The sequence below is a fragment of the Falco biarmicus genome, chromosome 14 (genome assembly GCF_023638135.1).
Source record: "Falco biarmicus isolate bFalBia1 chromosome 14, bFalBia1.pri, whole genome shotgun sequence".
Lineage (NCBI taxonomy): Eukaryota > Metazoa > Chordata > Aves > Falconiformes > Falconidae > Falco > Falco biarmicus.
The window spans coordinates 3,183,528-3,200,384 of record NC_079301.1 but is presented as its reverse complement, the minus strand read 5'-3'; the positions used below and the strand labels follow the sequence as shown (position 1 = coordinate 3,200,384).

Here is a 16,857-nt window from a genome sequence, read left to right as displayed (position 1 = left end):
GCACCAGCAAATGACATCACTTTAGCCTGGCTCTATAGAAAGAGGTTCTAATAAGTTGAAAATTACTAAATTTTTAAAACAAACCACTCCCTTCTGTATAGCATTTAGATAAAGGGTGTATTCTACCCCAGTTAATTTTAGTTACAGTGTCATTGGAAGACTCTTCAACTTCAGTGACCTAAACGTTAAACAAGACACAGAAGGGGGAGAACACCGCGTCTGCTGAATGCCATCCCACCGCTCGCCGTGCCCAGCTGTGCAGTCACCCCCACTGAGGGAGGCAGAGTAATTCTGACTTACTGTGGTCTTTGCCGTGATCTCAGCTGGGCGCGTTACTCCAATGGCTCAGGCGAAGCTACGAGCAGCAGAAACACGAGTTATTAATGGGCGCGCTGGGCACTCCTGGATAGCGCATTCACCAGCCAGGGCTTCCTTAACGCTCTGTGGCTGAAGGTGACGTGGCGCTGCCGGCCGGAGCGTGCCGTGCGGCTCTGAGCGGAGCCCCGGGGCCTGGGGTGCAGTGTCACAGCGCACATACAGCTGGCGTCATCTGAAATGTGAAAACATCGTGATGCCCCCACACCTGAAGGGCAACATGTGCTATTTAAAAAAGCCTGCTTTGCCAATCAGAACAGGAGAGACAGCGCTGTGCCGTACCAAACATCGGCTTCGCTGCTGCTCCTTCGGGTATCGTAAGACTTTTGTACGCTGTAAATGCTGCGGAGCTGACAGTGCTCGTACCACATTTTACTCAGATAACACACAGCAACAGACACTTGTCAGAAGGCCAGATCAGACTAGCAGATGAAGCATAATGGCCCTTTGGGGCTGGTTTTGTTTTCCAACCAGATTTACTTAAAAAAGCAGACCACTTTTTTGTTACAGAAGTGCATGTTAGCTGCTGTAGTCTCAGCTATTGCCTCTTTCCTGTTGAACTGAAACCGACTTACCTAACCTCATTTGTGCTGGAGTTTACAGAAACACATTTTTCTCATTTACTCATCTCTGTAAATGCTAGTTAACACCCCAATTATAAACAGGTCAGAAAAAACAAAGACAGCATTTACTTAATGTATTCACAACACCACAGATACCGCCCGCCCACCCGGACTGTGCGTCTTTACCCGCGGTGCTATGAATGAAGCCCTCGCGGCCTGAACGGCGCAGGGGTCCTTGTTCTTACACTGAAGAGGAGCACACTCTGCTCTGGTTTCTATCACTGACGTTCCCACACAACTCTTGCAATACGCAGCTGTGTCCCTGCCTCAGCTGTAAAACAAAAGCCGAGCAGAGCGCTGGCTCGGAGGTGACCGACCGCTCTAGCGTCCTGCCTGAAGAGGTGACACAGGCTTTGCATCAAGCCGGGGAACTTACCTCGACCCTGAGAGCGCTCTGCCGGCCTTCCTCCGTAGTTTCTTTTGCAATTTCATTACCTTTAATTGTGGGCATCTGAAACCTGAAGAAACAAAACCACAGATGATGATCAAGACATGAATCACTTTTAACTGCTCCTGGCTTTTAGTTCTTAGTCATTCAAGTAAAAACCAGTAAACAAATCTGACATTTCAGAGCAAGCCTTCCACAGGTTTGTGAAACTCGCGGCTTGCTCAAGCCACCACGATGCGTCTGCACATCACAGGCAGCAGCAGGTGAGGAGAAACCCAGACACAGCCCAGGCGGTCCCCGGCAGCGAGCAGCATCACAGCAAGGTCACCCCTCCTCCCCCGTACTGGGGAAGGAACTGGCGGTGCGGGGACAGAGCTGTAGTAACTGGCCGAGTGAGGGTGGCTTCAGCAGGACGGCTCAAAGCCCTCCGTGGGAACGGGCGGAGGGGCAGGTGCACGTACACTGGGCTAAGGCAGGCACGCGCGGTGGTGGAGTGTCGCGTCTACTAACAGGTGCCACTGCAAGAACAGAGACCGTGCAACCTCACAGTGATGGGAGGCACCACTCAAGAGTTTTTAGGACGAGTAAGAAAACACGGCACCACCAACTTTTATCATTCAACTCAACATGTAAGTCAAAGTGCTCGCACGGCTCACAGGTGGTTTAAGTGTCTCTCTTTCACTTGTTCTCACCACCAGTTAGGAACTCCTCTGCTGTGAGAGTGAGCCAGCAGGACCTGCCTGCAGAGCACTCTGTCCCACCCCAAGGGCCTCACTGGTCTGGGCAACAGGAGGCGTTTGCTGCCAGCTCGGGGGAGGGAGCCAGCCGGGCAGGACGGACTACACAGAGCAGGGACCCGTGAAGTACTGAGAGGCAAATTCTACTGTGATTTGACAAGAAGCATTTTTAAAATCATGACACGTCCACGGTAACAATACAACAGCCATCCCAAATTCTCTGAAATATTTACTGGGATTCACTGAAAAGAATCTAGGAACTGTGCCTCAAACTGCTGACAATTCAGGTGAAATTTTATTCTTACATTTCAGAAGATTTAAACCACCACTTCCTAGTCACTTCCTTTTCACATCACCAATACCAACCAACCGCCTGCTTCAGTTACAGAATTTCAGTTACTGGGGAAACATGGGGGCAGGGGTGGAAGGTTCTACCCAAGTCTTACCCTCTGTTGCATGAATACATACACAAGATATATGTGAAAAGATCCTAAATTACTCAAACATACACAAAGAGCATTGCATGTAATACCACCTCCTCTCAGGTTTCTCTTGGTATAGCAGGTACATTCCTTTATTTTCCCTTCCCGAACCCCAAATTCTACATCCTTTCGTCCACAGCCCCATGTCACACCTGCAACATTGCACAGGCTTTCTCCTGTCAATTCCCTCCTCCTTCCATCCACATTATTACTCTCTTTTTTTTTAAAAGCCACCAGAGCCCTCCTAACCTCTTCCACCCCCTCCTTGGCCTATTCACCATCCAGCTTGGACAGAGTTACAAGAATCTTCGACACAGGCAGGTGTCCGCTCTGGGAGAAGGAGCGGAATCACTGGTGGGATTACAAAGACCACCACATAAATCCAGCCTCAAGGCATCAGTACCTAAGCAGCACTGGCCAGAAGCAGCAAAGGGCTGAGCAGAAGCACGCACTCTTGCAGTGCTGTCACAAGCTACTGAATTCTAAAACCACCGCTCAAGCAAAAAGTCCGACAAACTTATTTTTTCAAACTGTTGGAAAATTCAACAGCACGGGTAGTACTGCATTACCCTTAACACTGTGCGGGTTCAGTCCCAAGGCTCTTCCTCTCTTAGCCAGACCTTGTTTCCACAGTTTTTCTTCTCAGCTAGGTTTCATTGTCCATTGCTGCCGAGAGAGGAAGAGACAATTAATATCAAGAAAGAGACGTTCAAAATGCTAATGCAATTAGCCAGCCACAGAAAGCCGGTCACTCCAGACTTCACATTGGGCAGGGCTGGCTGTGACCACACGCTTCTGCAGCCACCGCCGAGAGCAGGGCTCACACACAGCATCGCACCGGGCTGCGCCGCTCCACGTCCTACACGCCTTCCCGTATCTGTACCTTAGTGGGTAACAACCTACCACAGACATGGGCTTCCAACCACTGTCCCCTCCCTTACACCTTTACAATCTGTGAGGAACGTTTTTCATGTTCCAACAGGTATGGTATTTTTTTCCTTAATTAAAAAGAAAAGAGCATGAGGTGGACTTACAGACTGTTAAAACCTCAATCCCAATTTCAATTTCTGTAATACAAAGTTGCAGAAGTTAATCATTCTACAATATAACGATGAAACCGTAAATTAATTAAACTTTTATCCAGCATTCACTACATACTATCATTGAATAAGTTAAAATTTTTTTTGCACCCTTTACCGTATGTAGCTTTAGGACAATAAAAAACCAGACGCAGCAGAAACCCCAGGTGCCAAACCCTGCCGCCCCACGCTCCGAAGAGCAGCAGATACCGCTCACCGACGCCGAACAAAACACAATCTTACACTGAACTGCCCGCCACAACCAAATAACCCACATCGCTCATTTTAAACTATCGGACGTGTAAAGCTCAAAGGCTTTCACTGCACTCCTTGGAAGAAACACCACTGTTTTCCTCAAACATACACTGTGAAGTGTAAACATTAATACAGGCCACCAGTGAATACCGAGTATGAACACTAACAGATACCAAACACGACCCAAATGCCATGGCCAACGCACTGTGGCGGGGTTTCACACAGCTGACCGCAACGCTGCTCTTCACAAGTGTCATTCCTGTCATTTCCAGCCCCCGCGTGCTGTTCTGTCCCATGAACTGTGACGGACCCTTAGGCAACGTGGGACTAAGTCCTTCTACAAAGTTGGCTACAGCAAATGATTAAAATACTCAAGTACCTGATTATTCCATCCATCCATAAGGTGGAAAAATGAGCCAGCATGGACATGTGCTTTGTCACAGAGTCAGAATCATCATCTCCAGTCTGCTATGAAGAAACTCCTTCAGTCTATGTATTCAACATAACGTCCAGGAATAAAGCATTAAAATTGTCAAAAAGCCACAACTTTGATCTCAAGATTTTCTTGGAATCCTACGGCCTCCTCCTTTGATTGCTGGACATACAAAAAGAAGTAGCGTAAACAAAAACCAGATGAATACATTCACGTCTGCATCATTTCTGGGGTTTAATACACCACCGATGAGTTCACTGGCTAAATAAAAGCCCGTGGAAATCCTCGATGGAAGAGTTCATTTAGTATCACACTCTCTTCTTAAAAGTTCTTAATCTATTACTGTTGTCATAATTCAAGTATTCTAAAAAGAAAGGGAAATTAAAGACAGCAGTATTTTTAGCATTTCATTTTGCAAGCTGCTCTTATTACACAGATAGAAAGACAAAACCTACCTGGCTTTTCCCAAAATATGTGAGAAGTTTTATGCTCTACCTTTACTTAAGGGAAAGAATTTCAAAGGAATGTCAGTGTCACATTTGGTAACTGTTTCAGAAACAAGCACAAATCCATTACCTGTAACTTTAAAGGGTTAGTCAAGTAAAACAGCAGTACCTTCCCCTCAGTAGTCTGATAAACATACCTCAGGTAACCTGCTTACTGGAAGTGTTACTACACATTAATTACTGAATAACATAATTAAAAATACCAGGCAAATTTACACAGAATGAGACATTCCTAAACACCATAAATGAAAAGCAAACTCCAAAAAAATTGGAGTGCAAGAGATGCGTTTTATTGTATGCCCGTTACGATGAGTAACACATTTAGAAATAATAATCCCACATAACAGTGACAATCTTATTTTACAGCGTGTACATCATTTTTTACAGCCACATAAAACACGTATTTTTCTAAGAGATTTCCCAAATTTAACTTTCTGAAGTTTAGAAATATAAAAAAAATTTATTCTCAAGGAACTGATTCTCATCTGGTGCAAAAACAAAATATGAACATTATCTGAAACACAAAGCCACAATATAGCATGAAGTTACAATTTCTCATGTGAACAGCTGTGTGCAAACATGAAGCAACTAAAAAAGTAAAAAATACACATTATATGCATAACATTTATGAACAGGTTTTTCATTAAATAGCCCTAGACCAGCTTGTTATATTAAGCGCCATTTGATTTGCAGCATGCTAACACAAAGCATTGTTTAAAGGGATGCATATTTTAAATGTATACACTGTAAACTGAAGATCCACCTCCAAACTCTAGTGGCAGCGTATTTTTCTGGTTAAATACTGCATATATACTTTCTTACAGATTGAAAATGCATGTTTATAGTATCGTATAGAATTTTTTTAAAGAATTGATTAAAAGGTGCAATTTTATGTCTATATTGAAAATTTCATATTAGCAGGTAGGACAGTAACAGTCACACCTGTTAAGAACACTGCCCTAAAGAACTTCTAAGTACTTTGAAATTTAATTAAAAAACCCTACATTTTCAACTTTAATTTTTTAGAGAAGACTTTAAAGTAGCGAGAAAAAAAATCAAGTGTTGAGTCACAACACTATGAGCTGCATCCATTTCATCCTTAAAAAAAAGTCAAATTCAAAGTTAATTTTGTTATATGTGCCATACTGAACAACATTCAACTGCAGTTTCAGATAAAAAAGGGAAATTATATACATACACATCTTTAACCCTAGCACCAGAACACCACCTTTGAGACCATAACATAATGCTGTATTTTAAACATCATTTCCTGCAATAAAATAGGTTAGCAGCTTTGAAAACCATTAAAGAAAATTGCTTGTTGGACCTAAACTAATAAAGGAAACGAGAAAGTTCCCCAATGAAATGTTTAAAAAGGAAATAAAATAAAATAAAATAAAATCCCCCCCTCCCCCAATTTGACCAGTTCTGGAATTTAATTTCTAGGCACGATTTTAAAATGTTATGATCAAGTGACTGACTAATACTCTCCTTTAAAAACTGCACAAGAAGTTAAGACTCGGTTGCCTTTGCAAACAATTTGTAAATAACCCCACCATGTATCGGAACTGTTTTCATATTGGAGACAAATGCTGTTACTGACAAAATGGGTAACACAGTCATCTTCGTTTTGTCTTCTATCACTTAACAATATGTAATACTACTAATTTGAAGACATTCATCCATCTTTCTGCAAATTTAAGACATTCATCCATCCTTCTGCATTCTGTAGTGCTCTTTAGGTTCTGATAAGCAACAATCATAGGGCTATGAGATCCCCTGTCAACCCTAATACTTTTAAGACTTTTAATACAAAGAATGTAAAGTTATGATTTAATATCAAGCTTTGAAACCAGGAGAAACAGTTCATGAGATATTTTTTTTTTCCCCAATTAGCGTATCACAGTTTCTAAATTGCTTCCTTCTTGAGATCATATATTACATTATGGCCTCTTTGTGGTGCCTCATTATATGCTGATTTTTTTCAGATGGTCTACGGAATCCCTTTTTGCAATACTCACACCTATGGGGATAGTCTTTTGTGTGTATTGATATTACATGTCGTTTAAAGCCTGACGCATCCGTAGTGCTATATTCGCAATACTGGCATTGATAAACTTTTCTTCCACTGTGGGTCTTCATGTGCTTCTTAAGTTCATTTTGCTGCCTAAATCCTCTTTTACATCTTTTGCATTTAAAAGGCAGGTCCTTGGTGTGAACTGAGAGGATATGCCCACTAAGTACAAAAGGATCTGATGTTTTAAAGTCACAGTGTCTACACTGATGTATCTTTTTACCTTTATGGGTTTCACTATGCTTTTTGAGCTCGGATGGACGATGGAAGCCTTTTTCACATACCTCGCATTTGTGGGGAAAATCCTTTGTGTGCACTGAAATAATGTGTCGCTTCAGGTCACTTGAATTGGTGCTCTTATGGTCACAATGTGGACACTGATGAGTCTTATGCCCTTGAAACAATTCTGTGTGCTGCTGCAGTTCCTTCTCATCTGTAAACGCCTGGGGACAGTGCTCACATTTAAAGGGCAGATCAGTCCCGTGTTTGGTTTTGATGTGAGTTTTCAGATTGGACTGATCAGCACACCTGAAGACACAGTGCTGACACTGGTATGGCTTTTCCCCAGTGTGGGTCCTCATATGCTTTTTCAGCTCTGATGGGTGACGGAATCCTTTCCCACACTCCACACACACATGAGGGAAGTTCTTACTATGAACTGCAAGCAGATGTCTATTGAGTAGTCCCTGCTCTGCAGTTTCATAGTCACAGTATTTGCACTTGTGTAGCTTAGGCTCCTTGTCCCTCAGTATTAGTTTATTAGAACTCAACGGGCTTGCTTCTCTGTATCTTCTCGTATATTCTGTAAACTCATGGGTTTTATCAACTTTATTTATAAGTTTATGGCTTTCCAGATGATTGTGGAAACTTACTTTTTTGTTAGTTGTAAAGTCACAGTCTGTACACTGGTATTTCTTCTTAATCATATGATCTGGATGATTCTTCATATGCCTTTTCAAGAATCCTCTGGATTTAAATTTTTTCCCACAAATATGACAAGGGTAAACTGTTAAGGGCTGTCCATCAGGACCTATTATAACAGCTGTTTTTAAACAAACAAAAACAAGTTATGAAGGAAACAAATTTACTGATTAAGAAGCTTTAAATCAGCCAACTGCTGTTCAGATTCATGCACTTACACTTGCAGCAGACAAGAGAATGGTTCAGTAGTTTAAAAACAAGCAATCCACAGCACCTATCGTTTATATAGTTTTGTTTTAGAAACTGCTCAAACAGACCAGTAATACCGTATGTGCAGCAAGTATCTCCATGATTACTTTTTAATAGCTTGCAAAATTCTAACGAATTGCATCAGTCCTAAGTGTATTGACTCCGAATAGCAAAAAATATTAATCTTCTACACACAGAATTGGAGGGGGGAAGGACACAGGAAATACGCAAAACATCATTTATATTTTTTAATTCTGCTCCGTTTTAAAAAAAAAAAAGAAGGAATAGTACAGGAGTAAGTGCCACTCCATGACAATATGCATAGCCATACAGTGTTTACCTGTTTGCCATTGCCTGGCCTCTCCTCTCCTCCTTTTCTTGGTTTTTTGTTTTAGCACTCTATTAGTGCTAATGCTATCACAAATCTGCAGGTACTGTGTTGCATTACCGTTTTTGTTTTCTAATCGTGTATCCAAGTTATTTCCTAGAAACAAAAATTAGACACCATAAAAAACCTTAAACAACGTTTTTCTTTGGGACTGATGACTGGAATTGCACAGCAGCATATCTACTTTTTTTAAAAAAAATACTGCCCATTCCTCTACAATGAACATATATATTAAAAAAAAGAAAAGAGCACCACTATAAAGCACTATCTATGTTTGCTGGCAGAAGCCAATAATATTTTTTAACCACTGATTAACTTTCAAATGTATTCCTTGATTTCTCATACTTTCAAGACCTTAATTTCTTCTGAGTTATGCTGGTTGTTTCCTTTTGTTTAACTTGGGTTAATCTCTTAACAACTGCATTATCTCTTTTCTGACTACAGAACTGTATTAAAAACCTGGCAGATCCTCCCAACTTCCCCACCCACTCTGAAGTCCTACAACACACCTAGAATTGTTTTCATTTCAAAATAGTAGAGAAAGACTGTAGAGTCCTTCAGCCTATACTTTATGGGTAATTTTCTGCATTGCCTGATCAGGAGAATTGACATGTTTCTATTTTCCAAGCCAGCAAGTTAGTTTAACGTGGTACCAAGGACTGTTACATGTTCTTACCTGCCGCTTGACCATCTTCGTATCTTCTGGGTAGCCTTCTTTCGTCTCCTGCAGAAAATGGTATTTTAGTCGTTATAAATTAATTTTTTTTTAAAGACGATGCCTTTGCAAGTCTGATAATGAAAGAAAACGAACTTTAAGGCTTAACTCTATCCAAACTGAGACGTGCGGTTCAGAATCAGTTCAGTGTTTTGTAATTATGAGCCCCAGGAAATAAAATCACATCTCTGTAAACAGTTAACATCCACTAAAGCTGTCTTTGCGTGCTTACCATGCTGACTGTCTTTCCTGCTTTTCATAATTACTATGCTTGTTTCTGCACACTTTTAACCTCATACATAACCTCCACAGAAACAAGGTTATCTGAAATGTACCATTTGTTCTTGAGATCAAAGTACTTTATCTTTCTGGAGTAGAACTAGGCTGATTAAGACGACTTTATCAGCTGCTCAGCACTCATCTGTATGAGGCACTACAAAGTTCTGGGAGATGCAGAAGGAACACCTTAAAAGTGTATTCCTCATTTTGGATTAAAGCGTTTACTGCTACGTACCAAGTCTCTGTGGTTCTAAACCACTTTATCAGCCCAACTACTGAGCTCACAAGTACCACACCAACGGATTTTAACTGACTACCTTGGTCACTTAATTATAACATGAACCATGGATGACCTGATACTCTCCTAACAAACATTTAGTATGCCAAAATCCGAGAAAAGAATACAAAGTAAAAGAACATTCAGAATTTGCAGTATGTCCTGATAAGACACTTCTGCTATTTGAAGCATGGCTGCAGAGAACAAATTACCTTTTTTCTTTTTGTTTCTAACCTGAAGGACTAACAGGCTTAGAACAGGTATATAAACTGAAATTACAAGGAATATGTTTACCCATTTATTCCTACTTTTTAAAAGTTTTTTCCCCTTCCTCCTAGCTGATGTAAAATACTTAAGGTTGTTCTTCTTTTTACAAGCTCTTCCAAGAGCCAGATTAACCAATCACTGAAACCCACACATTCGGTGCATCCGAGTTAGGATCAGGAACAGTATAAATATTCTCCTAACAGCTTTCCTTTCTATTTCATAAACTCAACATACAGCAATCCATTCATTATATGCAAGACAATCAACTACTAAAGTTATCCATAACATGTTCGACAGGCTACCACTGGAAAAAAAAAAAATCAATGTAAAAATGGAACTGTTTTTCATACTTAACTGCAAAAAACCTAAGGACCTTATGTGTAAAAACGTCATGAATGACGTCAAAACATTTTTTCACATCATTTCATCAACTCCACTAACTGACACTGCTAAGAGATCAGAAGATCTGTTTCCAAACCCTTAGAACAAGGCGAGAGATTATCACATTTGCACGGAGATTCTGAAAGGTAGATTAGGGAGAAAATAACGGAAAGGATTTTTAGAAAATAAGCATACAGCTTCCTACCGTAAGCAGCAGCCCAAGCAACAGGGACAAAAGTTTTATTCACGCCAGAGTCTTCAAGCTGTGTGTCTGGTAGTGATGTAGCTTCTTCTTCACCTACAATAACTTCCATATAAACTTCATCTGCTATTTCAGCACAGCCTGGATTAAAGGAGAAAAACACATTTTTAATTTTATTCTGCTCATCCTAAATTTTCCTTCATTTAATTTGCTCCCACTCTGATTGATACCCGTTACAAATTACTTTTCTTCCTTTGGCATTTAGAGTCACCCATTCCCTTACGGGATCATTGTTTATTCAGACATTCCTTAAAGAGAGAAAACACGTATCAATAAATATAAATCCAAGACATGTATCAACATAAATTCAAATATACAAACTTATAAACTTGTAACTGATGACATTTATTTGCCACTTTGCCAGAAAGCTGATTAAACAAGGCAATTCACAGCAGGAAAACAGAAAAATGAGAAATTTGACTAACCTCATTAACTTCATCCATGGACATGTTAAATTTAATATAAATAATGAAATGATTGCATACAGTATGCACAAAGTGCATTTATCCACATCAATTAAAAAAATAATTATAGCCTGCTTTTTATTTTTAGTGAAGATGAGCTTAGTTTTCTACTACTTCAGGCTGAAGAATCCTTCAGAAAAATTAAAAAAGTCCTTGAGAATGATGTTTTATATTGTTGTACAAAACAGCATGAGAAACAAAAACGTTTCTTATTATGCTTACTAATATCTTCATCTTCCTGAGAAGAGTCCTTAACAGCCATGTAAACCATTTTTTCTCGCTGCATTCTACCAACACCTCCTTGATCAATTACTCCAGCTACAGAATGTCCGTTGTGAAAGTCACTCTCTGTGACAATTTCTGTCCCACCTTTAACAAAAAGAAGTTACACACATTAAATAAATAAGAAAGCCACTGTCAAGATTAATTTCAGTATTTTTCCCTTATTTACAGCAAAGCTATTTCATAAAATTCCAATTAAATGTTTTTACATCCATGTCTGCCATAAGATCATGCAAATTTGATACTCTGCAGCAGGTAAAGACAAAGTCTCTCAGCGTGTCCTGATAAATTCAAGACTGAACAACCACTACCCAGGAAGGATCACGAGCCTTTTATGCACGCTAGCAGTGACCTCAGGTGTGAGTGGTGACATGCCCATGCCCACCAAAACAGTGACTGTAATTCTCACCTTGTAATTTTCACACACAGCCTTTACATTCTCCCTTGACATGTGAACAGCTTATTCTTACCCCTCTTCCCTTTCCAAAACACTATTTCGTCACCTTGCAAAAAATGGTTTTTAGGTAATTCTCCCCACAAAGATTCTAACGTGTATGTCCCAGGCTCGTGACACGGGATTAAGTAGTAACTTACACTGGCATCATACTTCTCAAACCGTGACGGTGCTAATGCTACTGCCAATTACTTCAACAAGAACAATCTTGTCTCGAAAGACAGACTAGCAGGGATGTAAGGTGCTGCACCAAATCCCCGGATACAACGCAATCTGAAGAGTAAGAGGCAGAAGGAAGGAAACAAGACCTGCCCACACGGTCCTGCTCGGGGTGACTGACAAGCTTTGGCCCCCTGACTGCTTGAACAACCGTCAGGGGGCCAAAGAGCAAGTTCCAACCTGGAACTTGATATTGATGCTTGAGTCTGAGAGAGGCGGCAGATAAATATTGATGTGCATAGTCTTCCACATATCTCGGGGACTGAACGGGGAGTAGAGAAGCTGCAGGTAATGGCAGAGCAAGCCAACACCTGGTACACCTTATTTACTACTTATTTAGTAGTTCTGTAATAAATAGTCCTTATTTACTACTACAAATGGTCCCAATGAAAGATACTCAGCTAAGTGGTTGAGTCCAAATTAATTCTTCCTGCTGCTGCATTAGCAGTCTGTCCCTTGAGACTCACAAGCCATCCCCAAGCAAGAAACTGGGCCTGGTGATTCAGGTAGGCACTTGCAGATGACAGGAATGCTGCAACAGATAAGGAATGACAAGATGCTGCTTCTCTAGATCCTTTGCCCATGGTCTTGGGTATTCATGCTAAATGCACATGGTCTTCATAACCTTCTTCTCACACTTGAAAGGAATTAAGGATCAAATACTGGAAATACCTGGGCCTTACAGAAATACTCACTAACCTTTAGCCAAATCAGACACTGTCTATTCCAAACAGGATAGCAACACGTGTAAAGTTACTTTGGCGACCTTGTGACGGACTTTACGAACAGGCTTCCAAATCTACACTGCATCATCTTGCAGAAGATACCAAGCAACTCGTAAGACAGTTTTAACTAATCCTGAACCTACCCTGGCAGTGCAAACCGAAGACAACGGCCCTATTAGCTAGCAGTCTGGTCATTCCTGGAACAATCCTCTTCTGCCATTAACCTGAGCTGAAAAGATGACTTGTGTCTCAAGAGCAGAAAAATAAAGGTATCATACAGCCAGAAATTTCATGAAGTAGCAGTTCAAGCTACTTGAAAAAAGGCATCAGGACTGTTACTAATTGGAGGACTTTGCTGATCTAATCCATAGCTCTATTTAAAGTTGAGACTTTCACAGCATAGCCAGGCCAACGCTACCGGTCCGTGGGAGGTGAATTCCCCTCTCAACTCCAGGAAGAACAGAATCAGGCTGGTTTGCGCTGCGAATGGGGCATGCCCTGTGAATGGTGCTGGGGCTCCAAGCCAGCTATGCTCCAGTGAGGCAGTTTCAGTACCTAAATGCAAAGGGTAACATGGAACGAGCCAAAGGTTTCAGCTCAGAGGACAAACGGCAGGGGAACGCTGCTTTTACAAGTCACGAACAACAGAACATGGGCTACCTGCACATCTGCATGCAAAGCACCTGGAAGTGCTGGGTCTATCCCTTGTGAAAGAGAACTGCAGAGCAGTTCTGAGTTTCCTAGTTAGGTTTGGACATGACTGTATGCCTAAAGCCCCAGCAGTCTTCCCCTCCCTGTATCAAGGCCAAAAACCGTCCAATGAAAGGAATCTACTCTAGAGGGTTTTCTGTGCTAACACACAGTCTTACAAGCATCAGAGAAAAGCAGCAGCTGAAAAACAGTGGCAGACACCCGACCACTTCTACATTTGGGCTTTGGCTGCCTGAAAATAAATCCTGCTAATCAAGAGAACTTGAGACCAATACACACCCAGTATTTAGTGCATACAGGCAGCCTCCACAAAACTCACAGTCTACGGAACATTCCAGTCAGTAGATTATATGAAATTAAGAACAAATAACAAGATGGCACTGAAATACTTCATACTACTGGAAGAATACATAAAATTTAAAAGGTACCTATTTCAACATCATCTTCAGCTTCAGCTTTAAATATGTACACTTTGATAACTTCTGAACCAAAACCATCATCTTTAGCAACATCATCATTTGTCACCTCGGTACTGATTTTCAAGGGAGTGCTTCCTATATGGTCCAATTTTTCTCCAACATCATCCACTGTAAAGAGAAGAGAACAATAATGAGGTTCAAACACATTTTTAAAAAGTCAAATTAATCAGTAGTATGATTTTCTCCAGTATTACCCCCATGCATAATAAAGGTTTGTATTCATAAATGACTTTTACAAAACAGTTAATCTCAAGATACTTAGAAGAGATTCCGGAAGTTCAGTACTCATTGTACTGCAACTCAGGACACAGCAACAGTTACAGAATGAACAACACAAGAGGGAGCTTGTCATCAAAGAGAATGTGGTAATTGGTTGTGTCTGAAACTACTACACTTAGAAAGCAAAAATGTATCAAAATCAAGTAAAATTAAACACCTGTCAAAAATGTTTAAAATTAACCCAGAATTGCCTGTTACAGTCTAAGAGTTCCCAAAAGTTTCACTACTCTTAAGATACTGGTGACTAAAAATTAGTAGCTGTGTGAAGAGGGATGACTCAAGAGTATATTCCCAGTAAAAAAGGTGCACATCAGAAATTTGACTACACTTTCACTGTAAAAGGAACTGTGATTTTATCTACTTTATCACTTGAAAACATATACATTAACGAAAACTACTGTATAATATACAGCTGATTAAAAGATGCAGTGACAATAAATCCAAATACTACTATGTGAAACTGACTTCTCATCCTTTATGTATCCATCTTAGTCACTCTGATTTTTGGTCCATATATTCAAAATGCTCATTTTACTTATACAACAAAAAGTACATTCGAACTACGAAAAATGCAGAATTAACACTATTTTGGTAAAAAGGGTATTCACATAGAAATCCATATATATATATATATATATATATATATATATATATATATATATATACACACACACACCCCAAATTGCCAATACGGAGGCCACTGAACTAGGCTTCTTTCTGGCATACATACTGCCAACACACTTCTCTTGGTGGATAAAATTAGCTCCTGCGCAGATGGCCAACACAAACCTGTGCAATGCTTAACACCCACAGAAGTCCTCTAAATAAAGAGGAATTCCACAAAATGTAAACAAAATCTGAATTAAATACATTCCAGGGAAACAGCAATTTAATGCATACATAACATTAAAATAGGTGCATACTAGGTAAAAAAAAATAATAATCGTATTGAAATGACAGTAGCTTTTCATGACTAAGACCAGAGTCTACCCCACGCAGCCCCCGAGGGCTCTGACGACTGGGGAAAGCCTGGCTTACCTTGGGATGGCTGCAGTGGTTCCCAGTCCCGCTCTAAGCCCCCTGCCCTCAGTGCAGCCACGGCTGCTCTTGAAGAGCTGCTTTTAACTGCCCCAGGCTACAGCCTGGTCTACCCAGCTACACTGGAGTTAGTTTAAGCTTTTCTGAACACTCTAGGCAGTTGTGTGAGGTGGTTCAGAACCTGCTAGAACAGGAGCAGATGCCTTCCCTGCAGCAGGGCAGGAATCCACCACAGCAATCCCAAACTAAGCCCTTCCCACTCACGGACAGGACTCCCCAGAAACACCTCTCTAACACGTAGCGGGTGTCACCCCCGCACTGAGGAACCTTATTCCCATTTCACAAATCCTGGACTGCACCAGAAGAGTATAGAAGTTATTGAGGACAGAACTAGACATAATGCAGGTAAGTACAAACAACTCTTTGATTTCATTTTGGAACCTCTGAAATGCATATATTTTGATGAAAATTAAACTGAAAATATTAAAAATGCTGTTTTAGCTGTTTCTTTTTGTAAATAAGAGATTAATTGCATTGCCCGAAGAATCCCAAACTTGGATCAGCAGAAAAAAACAATTTTCTCAGGAAAAGTTTGGTTGGTTTTTTTTTAATTAAAAACATTCTAAATCTCTATTAAAATCTATGTCAGCAACATCAACACCTCAGTCTGTTAGTATCTGACATGTACTGCCTGGCACTCCCGTTAACTTGCAGCACAATAGGAACAGCCCGAGTATGAATAGCACAGATGAGAACGCCACAACAGAGAACCTGGCACATTCCTTCGACAAACTTAAAGTTTACCAGCGTTAGATTGTTAGTGTATCTTTATATCCAGTATGGGAGTGTTACTGCATCTGCTAATTGGTATTTTTTATGCTGACAGAATGGATTTAGAAGAGAGAATTATGCAACCTTTACCAACAGGAGAAGGGAAGATGCTAAAAGATACTTATCTCGGAAAAAGTACTTCCATACATTTACTGTGTTTGAATTTATTAAAGACCATTTTCTTTTCTGCATGGCTTTTAACGTTTATAGAAGTTTCTTATTCATATTCTTCAAAAGGATACACATATGTTTAATTTTACTACAATGAACATTTCCACTGTATCTGTAAGTCTCTCTGAAGGACAGAAAGTAACTAATAGTACATGGCAGGAGTGATTTTATATATATAGCTGTATGACTAGACATGCTACCAAAATGCAGAAAAAAAGAGTATTTAAAGACCAGGTGGAAGAATACACTTAATTATAAGCTGTTACTATAATTTCAGAATTGGTAGGTGGTAGTAAAGTTATTTTCAAAACTGCAACTCAAGCAACACCAACTTTTTCTGAACTCAGAAATTTTATAAACATAATGCATTATCAGTCTAACAAAGGAAATATTTCTGTACCGCAAGGTTCTTTAACAGCAGCAATATCCTATGAACAGTGGCATTATCACACATGTATGGTAACAAGCTTTCTTTACGGCAAAAATTCCCAAATAATATTGGGTGACCATGAC

At 40.3% G+C, this 16,857-nt stretch overlaps 1 protein-coding gene across 8 annotated transcripts in view; it reads right to left on the bottom strand.

The window, feature by feature from the left end:
* Nucleotides 1-16,857, bottom strand: part of ZNF711 (zinc finger protein 711) — a 55,333-nt gene that overhangs the window by 10,691 nt on the left and 27,785 nt on the right. For 6 of the 8 annotated variants that reach the window (XM_056359322.1, XM_056359324.1, XM_056359321.1 and 3 more), the window contains 8 exons: nt 13,975-14,133; nt 11,378-11,524; nt 10,635-10,772; nt 9,187-9,234; nt 8,463-8,606; nt 3,175-7,994; nt 1,375-1,456; nt 301-550 (listed from right to left, as the gene is read on the bottom strand). In XM_056359322.1, the coding sequence (XP_056215297.1) occupies nt 6,817-7,994; nt 8,463-8,606; nt 9,187-9,234; nt 10,635-10,772; nt 11,378-11,524; nt 13,975-14,133 (1,814 nt within the window). In that variant the 3' untranslated portion in view covers nt 301-550; nt 1,375-1,456; nt 3,175-6,816. The remainder of the gene's footprint in view (nt 1-300; nt 551-1,374; nt 1,457-3,174; nt 7,995-8,462; nt 8,607-9,186; nt 9,235-10,634; nt 10,773-11,377; nt 11,525-13,974; nt 14,134-16,857) is intronic. The other 2 variants (XM_056359323.1, XM_056359328.1) reach the window with 2 other exon arrangements.